The 19,902-nt window shown below is 47.2% G+C and overlaps 1 protein-coding gene across 1 annotated transcript in view; it reads left to right on the forward strand.

Moving 5' to 3' along the window:
• XPC (XPC complex subunit, DNA damage recognition and repair factor) overlaps nt 1–19,902 on the forward strand; it is a gene marked incomplete at its 5' end in the record, with an annotated part of 40,633 nt that overhangs the window by 14,076 nt on the left and 6,655 nt on the right. Inside the window, 4 exon segments of the mRNA XM_014592485.1 lie at nt 3,666–3,755; nt 5,274–6,164; nt 7,489–7,649; nt 11,799–11,880. Coding sequence (XP_014447971.1) covers nt 3,666–3,755; nt 5,274–6,164; nt 7,489–7,649; nt 11,799–11,880 — 1,224 coding nt within the window.

The following is a 19,902-nucleotide window of genomic DNA, read 5'->3' on the forward strand; positions in this document are numbered from 1 at the left end:
CAGTCATACGCCCCCTTGCTATCTTCTTGGGTAGGCGGGGAACTGAACCAGGCTTCCCACTGGCTGGTGTGGTCCCAGCCTGCCAAGCTGCAGTTCCAGTGTGTCCTGCCATGGTTGGGCCTGTTGGTTTAAAACAAAAATGGGATCATAATTTTTTATATATAATTTTTTTATTTTTGGAGAGGTTTTTGCTATATGGCGCGTGCGCTCGCCAGACAGAGAGAGACAGAGAGATAGAAAGAGAAATCCCCCCCCAAGGGGGATGGCCACACCGCAGTCCCTTCTCCTCCATTCTCCTCTCGGGATCTTGGGCACGCACGCACACGTGCCCGGCGTGAGTTTAAGCCACTGGGTCCGGGCCGCGAACCGCGGTCGACTACGTGGGAGTCCAGCGACATAGCCATTACACTAACTGCTGGTTCCCAATTTTTTATACTTTTTATGTTGCCAAGAGTTGCATACACTTTTTATCTGAGCGAGAGAGACAGAGACAGAGAGAGAGAGCGAGCGAGAGAAAGCATCCCCCAATGGAGTGTGGTCATGCTGCAGTTTCATTCATTTCCCCATCCCGTTGGGATTTTGGGTATGTGTGTACATGCACCTGGCATGTTTTCAGGCTCCTGGGGCCAGGATTTGAACTGCCGTTTGCCATGTGGGATCTGTCTCCCTTATCCACTGTACTATGGGGCCAGCCCCAAAAGACTATTCTTTTGGGACCAGCAGGTGGTGTGGTGGTTAAGGTGCTGGACTCCCATATGGCCGACCACAGTTCGAGTCCCAAACCTAGTGGCTTGCTTTCTCACTTTCCCCTTTTCTCTCTCTCTCTCTCTCTCTGTCTCTTTGGTCAAATTAAAATAATAATAGCAAATAAATAAATAATTTTTTAAAAAGACTATTCTTTCAGCTATTTGTTGTGTTGTTTTATTTTCACTATTTGTTGAAGGAACTTTTTGTTTTTTTTAATTGGGCCTTGAATAGTCTTGGGCCCTTTATCAGAAGTCAGTTAGCTGTAAACAATAGCCTTGTCCTTCATTCCTCCATCCTGTCAGGATTTGGGAAACACACAAAGTTGTGCCCAACATGTTTTTTTAAGCCACAAGAGCCAGGATTTGAACCATGTGGTCAGCCAGGTGGGATCCGGTCCCGTCAACCACAGACTACGGGGCCCACCTGGCGTTCATTTTCCTTTCCATGTTTGATGGAATTCACCATGAAGCCGTCTGGCCCTGGACTTTTCCTTGCAGAAAAGTGTCTTTACGTCTTCGAGGTGGTGGCGAATACTCAGGCATCCAGACTCCAGGCCTGTGCTCCGGTGCCGTGCTGTGGGCCAGGGGGTTTGTCCCGGTGCAGTACTCTAACGTAAACTCCTGACAGCACAGAGATGCTCTCCGTGCTTCCACCCAGGCCCTTTTCCTGTTCAGGAGCCGACGCAGGAGACCATGTATTGCATTTAGTTGACGCGTGTCTATTATCCTCCAACCTGTGTCGGTTTCTCGACTTCCCTGACCGTGACCCTGCAAGTTTTTGCTTTTTTGCATTGCCAGAGTGTGTATCTGCTTCCCAGAGAGAAAGAGAGAGGGTGAGAGGGAGAAATTCCTCCCCTCATACATGAGTGTGGCTCTGCCGCAATCCTCCATTTCTCCTTCCTCTTAGGATTTGAACTGTGATCAGCCATTTGGCTCCCTTAGCCACTCAGCTGTGGGGCCAGCCTAACACTTTTGAAGCTTTTTCTTTTTTTATAAGAATTATTTTATTTAGGGATCAGCAGATGATGTAATGGCTATGTCGCTGAACTCCCATGTAGTCAACCACGGTTTCAGTCCCGGACCCGGTGGGGGTGTGTGTGTGTGTGTGTGCCCAGGATCCCGAGAGGAGAATGGAAGAGGAGGGTTTGTGGCGTGGCCATCTCCCCTGGGGGGTGATCTCTCGCTTTCTGTCTCTCTGTGTCTCTCTGTCTTTCTGATGAGCGTATGTACTCTATAGCAAAAAGTCTCCAAAAAAAAAAAAGATTTTATTTAATCTTATTCATTCATTTATTTATTCATTTATTTATTTATTTTAATTTGACCAGAGAGAGAGAGAGAAAGTGAGAAAGCAAGCTGCCAGGACTCAAACCACAGTTGGCCATGTGGGAGTCCAGTGCCCCTTAGCACTATGCCACCTGCCAGTCCCCACTTTTAGAGCTTTTAACCCCAGAAGAAACAGGCCAAATATGAGTAGTTATGTTTCTCAGCATGACATAGCTTCTCAGGAAACGTGGTCATTAGGGTGTTCGAATAGTGGATGAGAAGCCCTGGGGCCTGGAGACCTGTGTGGGAAGACACTCCTCGAGAGCAGCAACCCTCTTGTGTTTTGGAGGCTCCCTACCCCCAGGAGGCTCCTGTCCTCACAAGTCAGCAGCAGTTTAGAGTCTCAGCCTCCAGTTGAACAATTCGGTGCTGGAAAAATGGAAGCAGGGCACGCACTTGGGTGATCTGTTGATACCGGCACGTCCTACGTTTTCTTCCCAAAGTGATGTTTTATTTATTTAATTACAAACACAACAGTTGTAGAGTACAGAGCATTGAGGAGATAGATGAGCAGGAGAGAGATCCTGTGAGCACCGGTAACCAGTAGTATGTGGATCCTTTTAAAAATATACATGTGTGGAGGCTGGCAGGTGCGTGGTGGTTAAGGGTACTGGACTCCTACACGGATGACCACTGTTTGAGTCCCGGACCTGGCAGCTTGCTTTCTCTCTTTCTCTCTCTCTCTCTCTCTCCCTCTCTCTCTCTCTCTCTCACTCTGTCCCTCTCTGGTCAAATTAAAATAAGTGAAGTTAAATAATTCTTTAAATATATATAAATATATACACACATGTATATTATATTTATATATTTTTTTCTTACAAAAGTGTGATCACAGTACTTAAGGGTTTTTTTTTGTTCTTTTTTTTTTTTTTAAGTTGTTTGCCATAGGGCGAGCATGCTCACCAGAGAGAAAGAGAGTGAGATCACCCCGGGGAGGATGGCTGTGTCACAGTCCCTTCGCCTTTATTCTCCTCTTGGGATTTTGAGCGCACACACACGCCCAGCGTGGAAAACACACAGAGTCCAGGACGCTTAACTGCAGAACTGGCCCTTTGAGATCCAGCGCCGTAGCCACCACGCCACCTGCTGGCCCCACAGTATACATTTTTTTTTTGGAGAGGTTTTCGCTATAGGGCGCGTGCGCTCGCCAGAGACAGAGACAGAGAGACAAAAAACGAGAACTCACCCCCCAGGAGGGATGGCCACGTTGCAATCCCTTCTCCTCCATTCTCCTTTTGGGATCTTGGGCACGCACGCACACGCGCCCAGCGTGAGTTCTAAGCCACCGGGTCCGGGACGCGAACCGCGGTCGACTACGTGGGAGTCCAGCGACATAGCCATTACGCTAACTGCTGGTTCCCAGTGTACATTTATTTTAAGAAAAACTTTTTTCCTTATTATATGGTGGACACTTTCCCATTTTTCTATATAAATAGATCTCTGAAACCTTGTTTTCAGTGGTGTTGAGGGTTCCGATCTCCTGTGGCCTGACAGTTTGATCGTTCCCAGCTTTTTCCTGTCATAAACAAAGAACGTTGAACCAACTAGGCCCTTCATGATTTCTGTCAGATAAACGTGTCTTCTTCTTCATCACAGATATTTTTGCTGATTCTCCGGGCTCTGCAGCTCCTGACCCGCCTGGTCTTGTCTCTACAGCCCATTCCCTTGAAGTCATCCACAGCAAAGGTCAGGCTCTTAGGACTGCCAGAGGAAGGGGGGAGTTGGTCAGACAGAATGAGAAAAATCAGTCTTCCTTCTGTTTTAAGCGCTGGCCTTCGTGGAGGTGGGTTCTCAGGAGCCTGCCTCGCACACCCCGTGGTAGGGAGGACCGGGCAGGGTGGGCTCCCTCTGGCCGTGCAGTGCTTCCGCGTCTGGCCTGCAAGGCGTGTGGAATGACATTCGTCTTCATGAACAGCGTGGTCGGCTGTGGGTTAAGAACATGATGCGTTTTCAGACGTTCCAAAGCAAGAGACGGGATGCTGTCCTCACTGAGGTGGTGGCTGTCTGCAGCCTAATTTTGGTGGTTTCTATATTTTTAAGATTATAATTGAATTTTTTTTTTGAGAGAGGTTTTTGCGGTAGGGTGCTAACGCTTGACAGAAAGACAGAGAGACGGAAAGCGAGAAATCACCCCCCAGGGGAGATGGCCATGCCTCAGTTCCTTCTCCTCCAGTCTCCTCTTGGGATCTTGGGCACACACGCACACGCACCCGGTGTGAGTTTAGGCCAGAGGGTCCGGGATTCGAACCACGGTCAACTGTGTGGGAGTCCAGCGACATAGCCATTACACCAACTGCTGGTTCCAAGACTACAACTATATTAAGTCCAAATGTTTGTTTATGATGTGCACATGTGCAAGGTGAGTCTTAATTGCTGAGTAAACTTTGGCTCAGGGGTTAAACTAATTTACCTGCATCACAATGAATAAGAGACGGAACTGGAGCTAGCAGGGGTATGGACGTTAAGGCACTGGGTCCCACATGGCCAGCTCCATGGTTCGAGTCTCAGACTTGACGTCTTAAAAGACACACCGGGCACATGTGCGTGCATGTCCAAAATCCTGAGAGAATGGAGAAGGGATTGCAGTGTGGACATCCTCCCGGGAGGGGTGATCTCTCACTTTCTCTATGTCTTCTGAGGCAAGTACACGTGCCCTATGGTGAAAACAAAAGCAGAACTGGAATTTGAGCCCAAGTTTGTCTGTTTTTAGATCCCATGCTCTTTCCTCTGTTCTGTAACTTGAGTGAAAACAGTTTCTCCTGTGCCTTTTCTGCGGTGCTACAGGCTTTAGCCCACACGTCATAGCCGTGATGGACAGCCGATTAACCGGTGCCTGGGCACTGGAGACTTTGGCATGCTGTTCTCTCCTGATAGGTTGCAGGATCTCTAGCTTTCTAGTAACAAAGAAAAACAACGGGGCCAGCAGGTAGTATAGTAGCTAAGGTGCTAGACTCCTGCATGGTCGACTCTGTGGTTCCAGTCCCCAGACACAGCAGCTTGAAACTCATGCCAGGTGCGTGTGTGTACCCAAATTCCTGAAAGGAGAGTGGAGGAGAAGGCGTTGGGGCGTGACCACCCTCCCGGGGCGTGATTTCTCACTTTCTGTCTCTTTGTCTGTCTCTTGGCGAGTGTGCACGCCTATAGCAAAAATCTCTTAAAAAGAAAAAATAAAAGAAAAACAATATCAACATTTCTTTGTTTCAGGGAAAGAAAGCTTCCAATAAAAGAGCCACGGAAGACCCTGGAGGCTCTCCAGAAACTTCCAGCCAAGTTTCAGAAAGTCACAGCAAAGCGAAGATCAGTAAAGGAACCAAGGAAGAGAAAGCGTCTTCGGAGGGCACTGGCGAGCCAGCTGCCCGAGGGAAGAGGAGCAAGGCCGCAGCGGGGAGGAAGAAACGGAGCGGGCCTTCCTCGAGTTCGGAGGAGGATGAGGGCCAGCAGGGCAGGCAGGAGGAGGAAGCCCTGAGGCGCCCGCGTGCCCGTGGCCGGCGGTTGGCGCCCAGGGTATCTTACAAGGAGGAGAGTGGGAGTGACGAGGCCGGCAGCAGCTCGGACTTCGAGCCCTCCAGCGGGGAAGCCCACCCGCCCTCTGATGAAGATTCTGAACCCAGCCTCTCACGGCGGAGGAAAGCTCCCGCTTCTCAGAGAACAAAGGCTGGAGCCAAGAGTGACCCCAAGACCCCCGGTGGAGGCCGCCGGAAGCCCCCAGGCTCCCCAGCAGCGTGCCCCAGCTCTTCAAGCAGCAAGAAAGGCAAGAAAACTTCCAAAGACAGCGAGGAGGCAGAAAGCAAGAAGGCCGCCGGCGTGGACCAGTGGCTGGAGGTGTTCTGCGAGCGGGACGAGAAGTGGCTGTGTGTAGACTGTGTGCATGGGGTGCTGGGCCAGCCTCTGACCTGCTACAGGTACGCCACCAAGCCCGTGACCTACGTGGTAGGGATCGACAGCGACGGCTGGGTCCGAGATGTCACACAGAGGTACGACCCGGCCTGGATGACAGCCACCCGCAAGTGCCGGGTCGATGCCGAATGGTGGGCCGAAACCCTGAGGCCGTACCAGAGCCCGTTTGTGGAGAGAGAGAAGAAGGAAGACTTGGAGGTGAGGACCCGCCTGCCGGGAGCTGGAGGCTCAATCCAGGTGTACAGTCCCCTGCCTTTGAGCACCTCTTACGTAGACAGCCCCCTAGTGGGTGTTTTTAGTAAGTCAGCTCGTTTAGTTATCACAACAGCACTGCGAAGTTGGGTCACCAGTGCCTTGAGTTTGTTGCTAGAACGTTGCAGAGCTGTGACTTGGTGTTTGAACACAGGTCTCCGTGGCTTTCATGCCACGTACTACACATTTGGAGCTTTAAAGTAATTGCTGCAAATCATGTAAATGAGGCCCAGTGAAACACTCTCTCATCAATACATCACATCCCCTTTTGCACGCATGGGCGTGATACAGACGTGCCGCGTGATACAGACGTGCCGCACACACGCAGAACGCTTGAGTCCTGGGAGGAGGGACTTGGAATGAGGACACACTCCAGGCTGTTGAGAAGCAGGCGCTCCTCAACCAACTCAGCCCTGTCCTCAGTTCCAGAGCCAAGCCTGACACAGGAAGAGGGCTCAAGCACAGCAGGCCCGATCCTGTTGGGATTGGCTAACGTATCTAAGGACTGGAAGGGTATCTAAGGATAGGTTAGATGACTTTTCGGAGTTGCCACAGGCCACAGAATTATTCGGTGCTTAGTAGGTTTCAGTTCATCTAAAGTCTGCATATGAAGTCATCCATGGTCATGGAACCGAGCCATAGCATCTGTTGTCAAAACAAGTTAGTCCTGGGACCAGCAGATGGTGTAATGGTTACAATGCTGGGCTCCATGTAGTTGATTGTGGTTCAAGTCCCAGATCTGGTGGCTTAAAACTCATGCTGGGCGCATGTGTGTGCGTGCCCAAAATCCCAAGAGGAGAATGGAGGAGGAGGAATTGTAGCATGACTGTCTACCCAGGGGGTAATTTCTCACTTTCCATCTTTCTGTCTCTCTGGTGGGTGCATGCGCTCTAGCAAAAATCTCTCATAAAAAAAAAAAAGAAAAAGAGACCAGCAGTTAGTGTAATGGCTATGTTGCTGGACTCCCACGTAGTCGACCGTGGTTCGCATCCTGGACCCAGTGGCTTAAACTCACGCCGGGTGCGTGTGCGTGTGCGCCCAAGATCCCAAGAGGAGAAGGGATGGCGTGACCATCCCCACCGGGGTTGATTTCTCACTTTCTGTATCTCTGTCTCTCTGTCTTTCTGGCGAGCACATGCGCCCTATAGCAAAAACCTCTCAAAAAAAAAAAAAGAAAGAAAAAGAAAAAATCCAGCCCAAGGGCCCTTTACCCGAGCTGTCAGCCCTCCTCTGAGCAGCGCGCTCACCACTGCTTGTCTGGCCCTTGCAGTTTCAGGCGAAGCACCTGGACCAGCCTTTGCCCACTGCCATCGGCTTGTACAAGAACCACCCTCTGTACGCCCTGAAGCGGCATCTCCTGAAGTACGAGGCCATCTACCCCGAGACGGCCGCGATCCTGGGATACTGTCGTGGAGAAGCTGTCTACTCTAGGTGCGCGACGTGGCCCGGGCAGCCTCTTGGGTTTCCTGATGATCTGGGGTTAGGAACCTTCTTCCTGGACAAAGGGCTGGTGATGTCAACTCATCTTTTTGCTTAACCGCATTCTCAGCATGAGCTGCTCTGTGTGTGTGTGTGTGTGTGTGTGTGTGTGTGTGTGTGTGTAGAAGGGATGAAACCTTGAGAATTAAAGAATAAAAGATGAGCAGAGAAAAAGGTTGTGGAGGGAAATAAAGTTAGACATAGGACAAATAAGATTGAAAGTGGGCAGGGACCAGCCGTTAGCGTAATGGCTGTGTCGCTGGACTCCCATGTAGCTGACCACGGTTTGAGTCCCGGACCCGGTGGCTTAAACTCACACCAGGCGCGTGTGCATGCGTGCCCAAGATCCCAAGAGGAGAATGGAGGAGAAGGGATTGTGGCGTGGCCATTCTCCCTGGGGGGTGATTTCTGGCTTTCTGTCTCTCTGTCTCTTTCTGGCGAGTGCACGCGCCCTATAGCAAAAACCTCTCCAAAAGAAAAAAAAAAAAGTGGGACAATAAGCATATCCAAGTATAAGTTTAAAACATACAGAGGAAAAGAATCAAGGATTTGATCATGAAAGTTTAAATGAGGAGCCAGCAAGTGGCATGGTGGTGAAGGTGGCTGGATTCCCAAGTGCTCAGCCGCGGTTCAAGTCCTGGGCCCAGTGGCTTGCAAATCACACTCGAGTGCATGTGCGTACATGCCCAAAGTCCTGAGAAGATTATAGAGAAGGGATTGTGGTGTGGCCATCTACTCTGAGGGGGTGATTTCTCACTTTCCCTCTCACCGTCTCTCTCTGGTGAGCACACATCCCCTATGACAAAAACCTAAAAAAAGAAGAAAAAAAGCAAAGGAAATGAAGGGGAAACCCGCATGAGAGGAGGTGGTTTGAGTCCCCTGAGGGGACGACTTCCTGCCTATATGCTCGTTGTGCAGATCCTCTGAGAGCTTGTCTTCCGTGTCAGGGCGCATCCTGCCCTGGTCAGGGGCAGGGGCTTGGCTGCCCTGGGACCCGAGCACCCAACAGTCGGGCAGCAAGGGCCTGGCCCAGGTAGAGCCTTCCTCAAGTGCGAGCACACAGCAGTCGGGGGAGAGGAAGTTTGGGGAAAAGAGAGCTGGCGTGGTCTGAGGGACTATGGCAGTGATAGAAGAAAGCCTTAGAGCTGCACGTTTACTTATTCATGTGCTGAGACGTGAGGTTGACTGTGGTAGCCATTTTGGGGGGGGGGTTTGCTATAGGGTTCGTGAGGTCTCCAGAAAGACAGAGAGACAGAAAGTGAGAAATCACCCCCCAGGAGGGATGGCCACACCGCAATCCCTTCTCCTCCATTCTCCTCTCGGGATCTTGGGCACGCACGCACACGCGCCCGGCGTGAGTTTAAGCCACCAGGACTCAAACTGCAGTCGGCTCCATGGGAGTCCAGCGACATAGCCATTATGCTAACTGCTGGTCCCTGTGGTAGCCGTTTTTAAAGGCAGAGCTCAGTGCCATTGAGGATATTCATGTTGTGTGGCCGTCACCACCCCAGTCTCCAGAACTCTTTCCATCTTCCCAAACTGAATCTCCGCCTGTTAGACAGCAGCTCCCTATTACCTCCTCTGCCAGCCTTCTGCTCTCTGTCTCTCTGAATCTGACCAAGTAGGTGTCCCTCGTGAGTGCAATCATTCGGTATTTGTAGTCCCTTGACTGGCTTTTCTTTAGCATGACGTCTTCAAAGTCCATCCATGTCGTAGCAGGTGTCAGAGTTCCCTCCCTGCTGAGGCTGAGTGATGTTGCGTTTATGGACACACTGCATTTGACTTACCATTCATTTGCTGATAATCGCTGGGCGTTGAGAATAATGAGTAATGCTGGGTTTTTCTTTGTTTTGTTTCTGTTTCTTTTTTAAGGGTTTTGCCATAGGGCATGTGCTCACCAGAGAGAGAGAGACAGTGAGAGGGAGACAGAAGTCACCCCTTGGGAGCAGTGGTCACACCGCAGTCCCTTCCCTTGGGATTTCGGGCATGCACACACATGCTCACGGTGTCATTTTTCAAGGTGCCAGGTCCAGGACTTGAACTGTGGTCAGCCATGTGGAAGTCCCAACACCTATAACCACCTGCTGGCCCTGGTAATGCTGGTTTAAACTTAGGTGTACCTATGTATTTATCTTCAAGATCCTGCTTTCAGTCCTTTTGGGTGTATAAGCACAGGTGAGATTGCAGAATTCCTTGATAGTTCTGCGTTTCATTCTTTGACAAACTGCCGTGCTGTTTCATTGGCAGTGGAAACATTTTACGTTCCCCATCAGCAAGGCCCCATTCTTTGACAAACTGCCGTGCTGTTTCATTAGCAGTGGAAACATTTTCCGTTCCCCGTCAGCAAGGCCCGGGGGGTACAGCGTCTCTGCCTCTCCACCAGCACTTGTTACTTCCCGGGTTAGTAACAGTCAAATTCCGGTGGGTGTGAAGTGGTTAGAGGCTGACCTTTATTCTGAGGCCTGTGTGCACCGCCCCGCTCTTTTCCTTTGGAATGCCCGGATGACGCTTGCCTGGCAGCTCCTCTGCCCCTGGCCTTTTCTGCCCCTCTCCAAGGACCATGACGCAATTACTCCTTTTGGCAACAAAGACGTGCAGCCTCCAGTGGGGTGGAGCTCTTGGCTAACAGAGCCATGTCTGACAGAGAAGTGCAGCTCCGGCACTTGGCAGGTGTCTGATCCTCCCGCCAACCGCGTGAGGTGGAAAGGGCACAGGTCATTATCACTGACGGATGAGTGAGGAGACTGAGGCCTAGGAGGTACAGTGACCTGTCCAGGTTACCCAGCTGAGAGGGGGCTCGGACAGGACTCGATCCCTGTCCACTGTGCTGAAATTCAGCCTCTGGCTGCCCGGGAGGCGAGGGCCTGAGGGCTGCACTAGAAGGAGCTGTGTGCCCTGGCTTCTTGGAGCCCCTCTGTCTGGGCAGAGTTCAGGGGTGCAAGCCAAGGAAGAGACGGATGTGCCCTGTTAAAGAATGCTTGATTAGGGCAGGGCTTGAGCTTTGCTGGAAAGTAGAATCTCGAGGCCATGCTAGAAGGAGTGAAGCCAGAGAATCTTGGCCCATGATCACAGGTTGTCAGAAACCCTCGGACTGCCCTATGAACATGTGTCCTGACTGCACGGTAGTTTATTAGCTCATTCTTGGGACTGGCATTTGGCATGATGGCTATGTCGCTGGGTTCCCATGTAGTCGACCACGGTTCGAGTCTCAGACCTAGTGGCTTAAACTCACGCCGGGTGCATGTGTGTGCCTCCAAGATCCCGACAGGAGAATGGAGGAGAAGGGATTGTGGCGTGGCCACTTCCCCCAGAGGGTAATTTTTCGCTTTCTGTCTCTCTGTCTGTCTCTGTCTTTATAGAAAGTGCACGTGCCCTATAGCAAAAACCTCTCCAAAAAAAAAAGTTTATTAGTTCATTCTAATTAGTTTCTGTGTAGTTATTTTGTTGTTTTTTTTTAAAAGAGCGATTTTTGCTATAGGGGACATGTGCGTGCCAGAGAGACAGACAGTGAGAAATCACCGCCCCCCCTTGGTGGGGGCAATGGCCACACCGCAATGCCTTCTCCAGTCTCCTCTCAGGGTTTTGGGCACACATGCACACTTGTCTGGTGTGAATTTCAAACCTCCAGGTCTGGGACTTGACCTGTGATCGGCCATGTGGGAGTCCAGCAGCAACATAACCGTTACACTATCTGCTGGTCCCAGTTTCTGTATATTTTTTTGGGGGGGTTCACCACCCCTTGTCTGGACCCTTGTCCCTACCTGCTGTGGTGGTTAGTACCTGGTGGTGAGTAAATCGGTAAATTGGCCTGTAGGCTGTGGCTTTTACTTGTCCCCCTGAAGGCTGCAGTGGGAACCCCTTCACTGTGGGACAGAATAATTCCATGCAAGTTAGAGTTTGGCAGTGGACGTGTCCCCCTGAAAGGCAGGCAGTCCAGGTCATAGGCTTTCTACTTAGTGCGGTTCTCTGGGTCTTCTAGGAGCAATGTCTGCTCCTGGAACAATCAGCAGAGCTGTGCCCTCCTTTCTCCTAGGCTCAGGGCACTGTGGTCCTCCTTCCTGTGGAGGGCTGCGGACTAAGCTTGTCCTTCGTCTCCTGCAGGGACTGCGTGCACACCCTGCACTCCAAGGACACGTGGCTGAAGCAAGCAAGGGTGGTGCGGCTCGGAGAAGTGCCTTACAAGGTAAGCATAGCGGGAGGGAGGAGTCACCGAGAGAGGGCTCAGGACTAAAGCTGGGCAGGGCAGCCAGAGGCCAGAGAGTGCTGACAAGCTGCCCAGCACAGGCTCAGGATCGGAATCCAGAAGGGTCTCACTCCTCTGGCTTCAGTAGGATTTGAGACGGAGATAAGCCTTTAAACTCTGTCTTACTAATGAGGAATTGGTAAGAAACAGATGTGAGCTGGCCCTGGGGCCTGGTGATTAAGGGAACTGGATCCCACATGGCCGACTGTGAGGTTTGAATCCCAGGGCTGATGGCTTGAAAAAATGTGCTGGGCGTGTGTGCATGTGTGCTCCAAATCCTGACATGGAGAAGGGATTGCGGTGTGACCACGACCCACTGGCAGGTTGTTTCTCTCTCTCTCCCTCTCTCTGGAATGTATGCAGAGAACAAAACCAAAAAATACATTTACCAAAATATGAAAAACAAAACAAAAATCCTAGGCTCTCAGCTGTCAGACTCTTGCTCAGCTACCTTGTAGATCTGAACTATGACTGGGTTGTTGCAAGGGCCAAAGCCTTGCTTTATGGACACAGTCACCAAATCACCCCTTGGCCTTGGCAGTTCACCAAGCACGTTTTGATGTGTGATCTCTTCTGAGTCTGAACAAACATAAGGATTGGCATGACCGTGCCCGTTTTACAGATGCAGCTTTCACAGGAACAGCTGGATACAGTGGCCAGGCATGGAGATCTGTTTCCTTTTCTTTCTTTCTTTCTTTTTTTTTTTTCTTGAGAGGTGTTTGCAATAGGGTGCAGCACTTACCAAAAAGACAGAAAGAAAGAGAGACAGAAAGTGAGAAATCACCCCCCAGGGTGGGATGGCCACGCTGCAATCCGTTCTCCTCCATTCTCCTCTTGGGATCTTGAGCATGCATGCACAAGCACCCGATGTGAGTTTAAGCCACCGGGTCTGGGACTCGAACCGTGGTCGACTACATGGAAGTTCAGTGACATACCCATTACGTCAACTGCTGATCCCAAGAGACCTGTTTCCTTTTCTGTCAACTCTCAGCAGGAGCTCTTGGGGCCTGTGGGACACCAGGGCTCTGGGTGGGAAGGGGAGGGCCTCAGTTTAGTGGGAAGGGGCTGCAGGCTGGGCTGCAGGTTGTGCGCTGCAGTAGGCAGACTGCCTAGTGCTGCCTGCTTGAACCTTGTGGTCAGCTGGGGTTTTCCTTGGACCTCCTCACCTTTGCTTTCTGCTCCTTGTGAAGAAATCCATCACTGCTTTTAGAATACCACTGTCTAACAAAAACTGCAAGCCAGACCTTGACCTTTTTTTGTAGCTTCATTAAAAAGCAAAAAATAGGACGGAGAGCCATTTGCAGCTGGGACTTGGAGAAGCCCTTCTTCCCTGCTCCCTGTGCCATCAGAACATCCACCTCAGCCTTGCTGCGTGGAGAGCTGTTTGTGGCTGGGAGAGAGTTCTGCAAAGCATGGCTCATCCCCTCCCCCACACACCTTTAAACTCTCAGGTGTGTTAATTGGGACTTAGAGAAGCCTATCTTTCCCTGTTCCCTACGCCATCTGGACATCTGCCCAAGTGATAGCCCTGGCTACACTGAGCAGCAGAGACATTGAGCTACGGAGAGATGGTCGCTCAACCCCTGCCACATGCCTCTGAATCCTCAGACTTCAGTGTTACCTGAAGTGTGCGACACAGACCCCTTTCTTCTTCCTTAATTGAAGCTCAGCAGCTCAGCCTCAGGTACACCTGTTCTCTAGAAACTGGGAGGACTTTGGGGCTGGCAGGCAGCGTGGTGGTAAAAGGGCACTGGATTCCTACATAGCCAGCTGTGGTTCGAGTCCTGGATCTAGTAACTTGCTTTCTTCCTTTCCCTTTCTCTCTCTCTCTGTCTCTCCTTGTCAAATTAAAAAATAATAATGGCTAATGGAGTTAAATAGTTCTAAAGAATAAAAAATAAATAAAGCAAAAAGAAACTGGGAGAACTTTGAATTATCCAAGTCCAGAAACAGCACTGCACATTGCTGGGTGAGTATCAAGGAAATAGAATAGCAGAGAGATCACCTATCACCTCCTGCTCACCTTTGAACTCTCAGAATTAATTGAAAGAATTTAGGAAGAAATGGATAATTCACCTGATAACTAGAAAGCGTCGTAGAGGCACAAGAAATACGAGAAACCAAGAAAATATCTCTCCCGCAAGGGAAAACATCAATTCTTCATCATCCATAGACAATTCTGTGGAACTCATGGAAATGTCAGATAAACAATTCAGAATGTTTATGGTGACAAAACTAAATAAGATGCAAGAGAAAAGAGACAACAGACTCCAGAAGATGTAAGAGAAAAGAGACAGTGAGCTCCAGGAGATGAGGAAGTCCTTTTACTATTTGAAAGAAGAAGTAGACACCATTAAAAATAATCAGATGAAATTGTTAAGAGATGAAGACTGTAATACCGGAAATCAAAACCTCCCTCAAAAATATTAAAAGCAGGGAACCAGCAGTTAGCATAATGGCTATGTCGCTGGACTCCCACGTAGTCGACCGCGGTTCACGTCCTGGACCCGGTGGCTTAAAACTCACGCCGGGCGCGTGTGTGTGCGTGCCCAAGATCCTGAGAGGAGAATGGAGGAGAAGGGATTGCGGCGTGACCATCCCCCCGGGGAGGTGATTTCTCGCTTTCTGTCTCTATGTCTCTCTCTGTCTGTCTGGTGAGCACACACGCCCTATAGTGAAAAACCTCTCAAAAAAAAATATTAAAAGCAGAGTAGATCATGTAGAAGATCAGATCTCAGATGTAGAAGACAAAACTTCTGACCTAGGAAAATTTATCAAAAGGACTGAGAAAATAACCAGGAAGATTGAAGACAATATACGAGAAATACTAGATTAAGCACCCAAACATCTGGATAATTGGTATCCCAGAAGGCGAAGAAAATAATGATAACCTAATCCATGAAATCTTGGAAGAAAACTTTCTAAATCTAGAGTAAGGCATTCAAATATCCAGACCAAAGAAATACAAAGTACCACAACTAGAATCCACCCAAGAAGGTCTTGCCAAAAGCATATCATAGCTAGATTGGCCCAAACCAAATTCAAAGACAAGATACTAAAATTGGCAAGAGAAATGTCAAGTTACTTACGGAGGTTATCCCATCAGACTAACATCAAACCTCTCGTCGGAAACAATGCAGGCAAGGAAAGAATGGGGAAATAAATTCAAAGTGTTAAATGAAAGGCAGTTTCAATCAAGATTACTGTGCCTGGCAAGATTATCCTTCATATGAGAAGAAAAAATAAAAACATTCTCAGATAAACAAAACCTGAAAGAATTGACCAACTCCAGACCAGCTCTTTAGGAAGTTCTGAAGGGAGTACTATACCAGGAAAACTAAAGTCAGACAGACAGAAAAAAGAGAAGAAAAGACAACCAAGAAAATGGCTTACTTAATGATAGGAACATGTCCAGAAATGTTGAGAATAATGCTGAAGGTTAATGGATTAAATTCTCTGATCAAGAGACACAGACTAGCCATTCAACTAAAAAAAAAAAAAAAAACAAAACCAAAACCAAACCCAAAACCAAAACCAAAAACAAAACCAGAGTCCCTCCATCTGTTGACTACAAGAAACGTACCTCATGGATAAAGACATACGTAGACTGAAAATGAAGGGCTGGAGAAAGGTATTCCATGCACATGGAAATCAAAAAGGGCTAGAGTCGCAATACTAATTTTAAACAATATAGGCTTGAAGACAAAAACTGTAAGAAGTGAGGCCAGCAGATGGCATAATGGTTATGTCACTGGACTCCCATGTAGTCGACTGCAGTTTGAGTCCTGGACATGGCAACTTAAAACTCACACCAGGCACATGTTCATTTGTGACCAAGATCCCAAGAGGAGAATGGAGAAGAAATGATTGTGGTGTGTCCATAACCCCTGTGGGGTGATTTCTTGCATTCTATCTCCTGGTCTCTCTCTGTCTTCTGGTGAGTGCACATTCCCTGTAATTTTGCTCCTCTCAAAAAAAAAAAAAAAAAAAAAAAAAAAAACTATTAGAAAAGACAAAGTAGAAGGGCTGATTCATCAAGAAGACTTAACATTTTTAAATATCTATGTACCGAACTCAGGAGCTCCTAAATATGTGAAAGAAAGACTGCTAGAGCTAAAAAGAGAGAGAGTAGATTGCAACACTAAAATCATTGAGGATCTCACCACCCCATTATCTCTGTCGGACAGATCTTCTAGACAAAGAATAAGCAATGAGATCCAGAATCTAATAGATGCCATAAATCAAATGGACTTGGCAGGCATCTCTAGAACTTTCCACCGTAAACTCACAAAATACACGTTTTTCTCACCCTGGCATGGAACCTTTTCAAAGATTGACCATATGATAGGACACAGATCAAGCCTTTACAGATTCAAAGGCATCAAAACCATATCCAGCATCTTCTCTGACCATGATGGAATTAAACTTGATACTAACTTCAGGAAAAATCCTCAAAACTACCCAAATACATGGAAACTAAACAACCTACTTCTGAATGATTCCTCAACTACTGAAGAAATTCAGACTAAAATAAAAGGGTTTATGGAAACAAGTGATAATGAGTACATGGATTCCCACAGTCTATGGGACACCACACAAACTGTCCTAAGCGGGGAATCCATAACAATTAGTGCGCGTAAGAAAAAGATGGAAAGGTGGCAAATAGTCAACCTAGCATCATGCCTCAGGGAACTGGAAAAACAACCAAAAACGCCAGGAGAAAAGAAGTAACAGTGATTCTAGCAAAAATAAATGAACTATACAGAAAATAAATGAAAGCAAAAGCTGGTTCTTTGTAAAGATAAACACGATTGACACACCATTAGCTAGACTGATTAAGAAGGAGAAAGGAACCGGATAAATCAAAATTGCAATGAAACAGGCAGTATTACAACAGACACAATAGAAATACGAAACATCATTAGAGGATATTATGAGCTACTGTATGCCAACAAACAAGAGAACCTGAATGAGGTGGACAAGTTCCTGGGCACATATAATCTAACAAGATTGAATCAGGAGTTACGTAGAAAGCTTGAATAGACCCATAACCAGCAACGAGATTGAATCAGTAATAAGTAACTTTGCAACAAAGAAAAGCCCAGGTCCTAATGGCTTCACTTCTGAGTTCTACAAAAATTTTTTTTTTTTTGGAGAGATTTTCACTGTAGGGCGCGTGCGCTCGCCAGACAGACAGAGAGAGACATAGAGACAGAAAGCGAGAAATCACCCCCCAGGGGGATGGTCACGCCGCAATCCCTTCTCCTCCATTCTCCTCTTGGGATCTTGGGCACGCATGCACACGCGCCCGGCGTGACTTTTAAGCCACCGGGTCCAGGACGCGAACCGTGGTCGACTACGTGGGAGTCCAGCGACATAACCATTACGCTAACTGCTGGTTCCCAAAATTTTTCAAAAAGAATTAACCCCTGTTCTACTCAAACTATTTGTTTTTAAAGAATTATTTCATTTAACTTTATTTTTGAAATTTGACCTGAAAGAGACACAGAGAGAGAGAGAGAGAGAGAGAAAGCCACCAGGTCCAGGACTCAAACTGTGGTCGGCCATGTGGGAGTCCAGCACTGTTAGCCACCATGCCACCTGCCAGCCGCATACTACTCAGACTATTTCTAAAGATCCAAAAGGAAGGAATCCTTCCAAACCCATTTTATGAAGCTTCCATCATCCTCATTCCCAAAACAGATAGGCACATGAACAAAAAAAAAAAAAAAGTGGAAAACTGCAGACCAATATCTCTGGTGACTATAGACTCAAAAATCCTCACCAAGATACTTGCAAATTGTATCCAACAACATTTAAAAAACATTATTCATCACAACCAGGTAGGTTTTATTCCAGGGATGCAAGGCTGGTTCAACATGTGCAAAACCATAAGCGTAATCCATCGTATTAACAGAAGGAAAGATAAAAACCATTACAATCATTTCAGTAGTTGCAGAGAAAGCAATTGGCAGACACAGCATCCCTTCATGATTAAGACTCAGCAAAACTGGCATACACGGGTCATTTCTCAACACGATAAAAGTCATATGAAAACCCTATAGCTAACGTTATACTAAATGAGGTAAAGCTTTTTTCTGCTAAAAACTGGTACTTTTCTCCACTCATTTTCGATATAGTGCTGGAAATTTTAGCCAATGCAGTCAGAAAAGAGAATAATAGAAAAGGTATTCAAACAGGAAAAGAAGAATTGAAAATACCTTTATTTGCAGATGATATATGACAGTATACACTAGAAGAGCCTAAGGTATCCGTGAAAAAACTGCTCAAAGTAATAAATGAAAACAGTGAAGTGGCAGGATAGAAAATCAACATCCAAAAATGGATAGCATTTTTATATAAGAATAACAACCTACCCAAGGTAGAACTGAAGAGAATAATCTGTTTTACCATAGCCACAAAAGGTATAAGATACCTAGGGATAAACCTAACCAGGGAAATCAAAGACTTTTAGAAGGAAAACTATGAAAAATCTTTTAAAAAGATGTTGAAAATGATACAAAAAAAAGTGGAAGGGCATTCCATGTTCCTGGGTTGGAAGAATTAATATAATCAAAATGGCAGTTCTAGAAAAGACAATCATAGAATTTGTCTGGAATCCTAAAAGACCTTGAATTGCCAAAGCAATCCTGCACGAAAAGAGTAGAGTGGGCAGCATCTCACTCCCTGACGCCAAAATACATTATAAAGCCGTGAAAATAAAAACGACATAACACAAAAACAGACAGGTGGACCCATGGTACAAAATAAAGACCCCAGAAATAAACCCCAAAATAGACAGCCAACTGATATTTGACAGAAGGGTACCAGTCAATCCAGTGGGAAAAGGAACACCTCTTTAGCAAATGGTGCTGGAAAAACTGGGTATCCACCTGCTAAAAGATGAAAGTGCACCTCCATCTTTCACCATTAACAAAAATCAACACAAAATAGATCAAAGATCTATACCTAAGACTTCAAACTATAAAACTACTGGTGGAAAACACTAGGGAGACTCTGGGAGACATTGGGGTAGGCAAAAACTTCTTAAGCAAGACCCCCAAAGCACAGGCAATAATCCCCAAAATAGACAAGTGGGATTACATCAGATTAAGTTTCTGCACAGCAAGAGACACTAATTAGTGTGAATCGACAACTCTCGGAATGTGGGAATATTTTTGTAAACTATGCCTCAAATAAGGGACTGATAAACAGAACACATAGGGAAACTTAAGAGGTTTACTTGGAAAAAAATGAGTAACCCACTTAAAAGATGGGAAAATGAGCTGAAGAAAAATATCTAAGGAAGACATACAAACAGCCAAAAAGCATATAAAAAAATGCTCAACATACCTCATCATAAGAGAGATGCAGATTAGAAACTACAGTGAGATACCACCCAACCCCTGTCCAGAATGGCGAAGATTAAAAATGGCAGGGTTGTGGTGAAAGGGGAACTCTCCTACACTGTTTTTGGGACTGTAAATTGGTCCAGCCACTGTGGAAAGCAATATAGAGGTTTCTCAAAGACCTACAAATAGAACTATCATATAATCCAACAGTTCCACTCCTCGGTGTCTATTCAAAGGACAGTAGAATGATCAGTCTGAAAAGTGCTTACACCGCTGTATTTATTGCGGCATTATTCATAATTGCGAAGACATGGGACCAACCCAGATGTCCAAAAACAGATGAGTAGATTGAAAAATTGTGGCACGTATACTCCATTAAATACTATTCAGGAATTAAAAATAAGACCCTCCCTGACATTTGATAGAAAGTGGATGCTTATGGAAGATTTATTGCTGAGTGAAGCAAGTCAGGCTATGAAAAACATTGTATGTCTCCACTTCACATATACCAACTGTCCATGCTCTTTTGTAGAGACTGAAAGATTGGAGACCATAAAAGCAATGAAAATAGTTACGTACACTGGAGACAGTGTGGAAGGAGGGGGGGAGG

The sequence above is a fragment of the Tupaia chinensis genome, unplaced genomic scaffold (genome assembly GCF_000334495.1).
Source record: "Tupaia chinensis unplaced genomic scaffold, TupChi_1.0 Scaffold000704_1, whole genome shotgun sequence".
In the NCBI taxonomy this organism is placed as follows: Eukaryota; Metazoa; Chordata; class Mammalia; order Scandentia; family Tupaiidae; genus Tupaia; species Tupaia belangeri.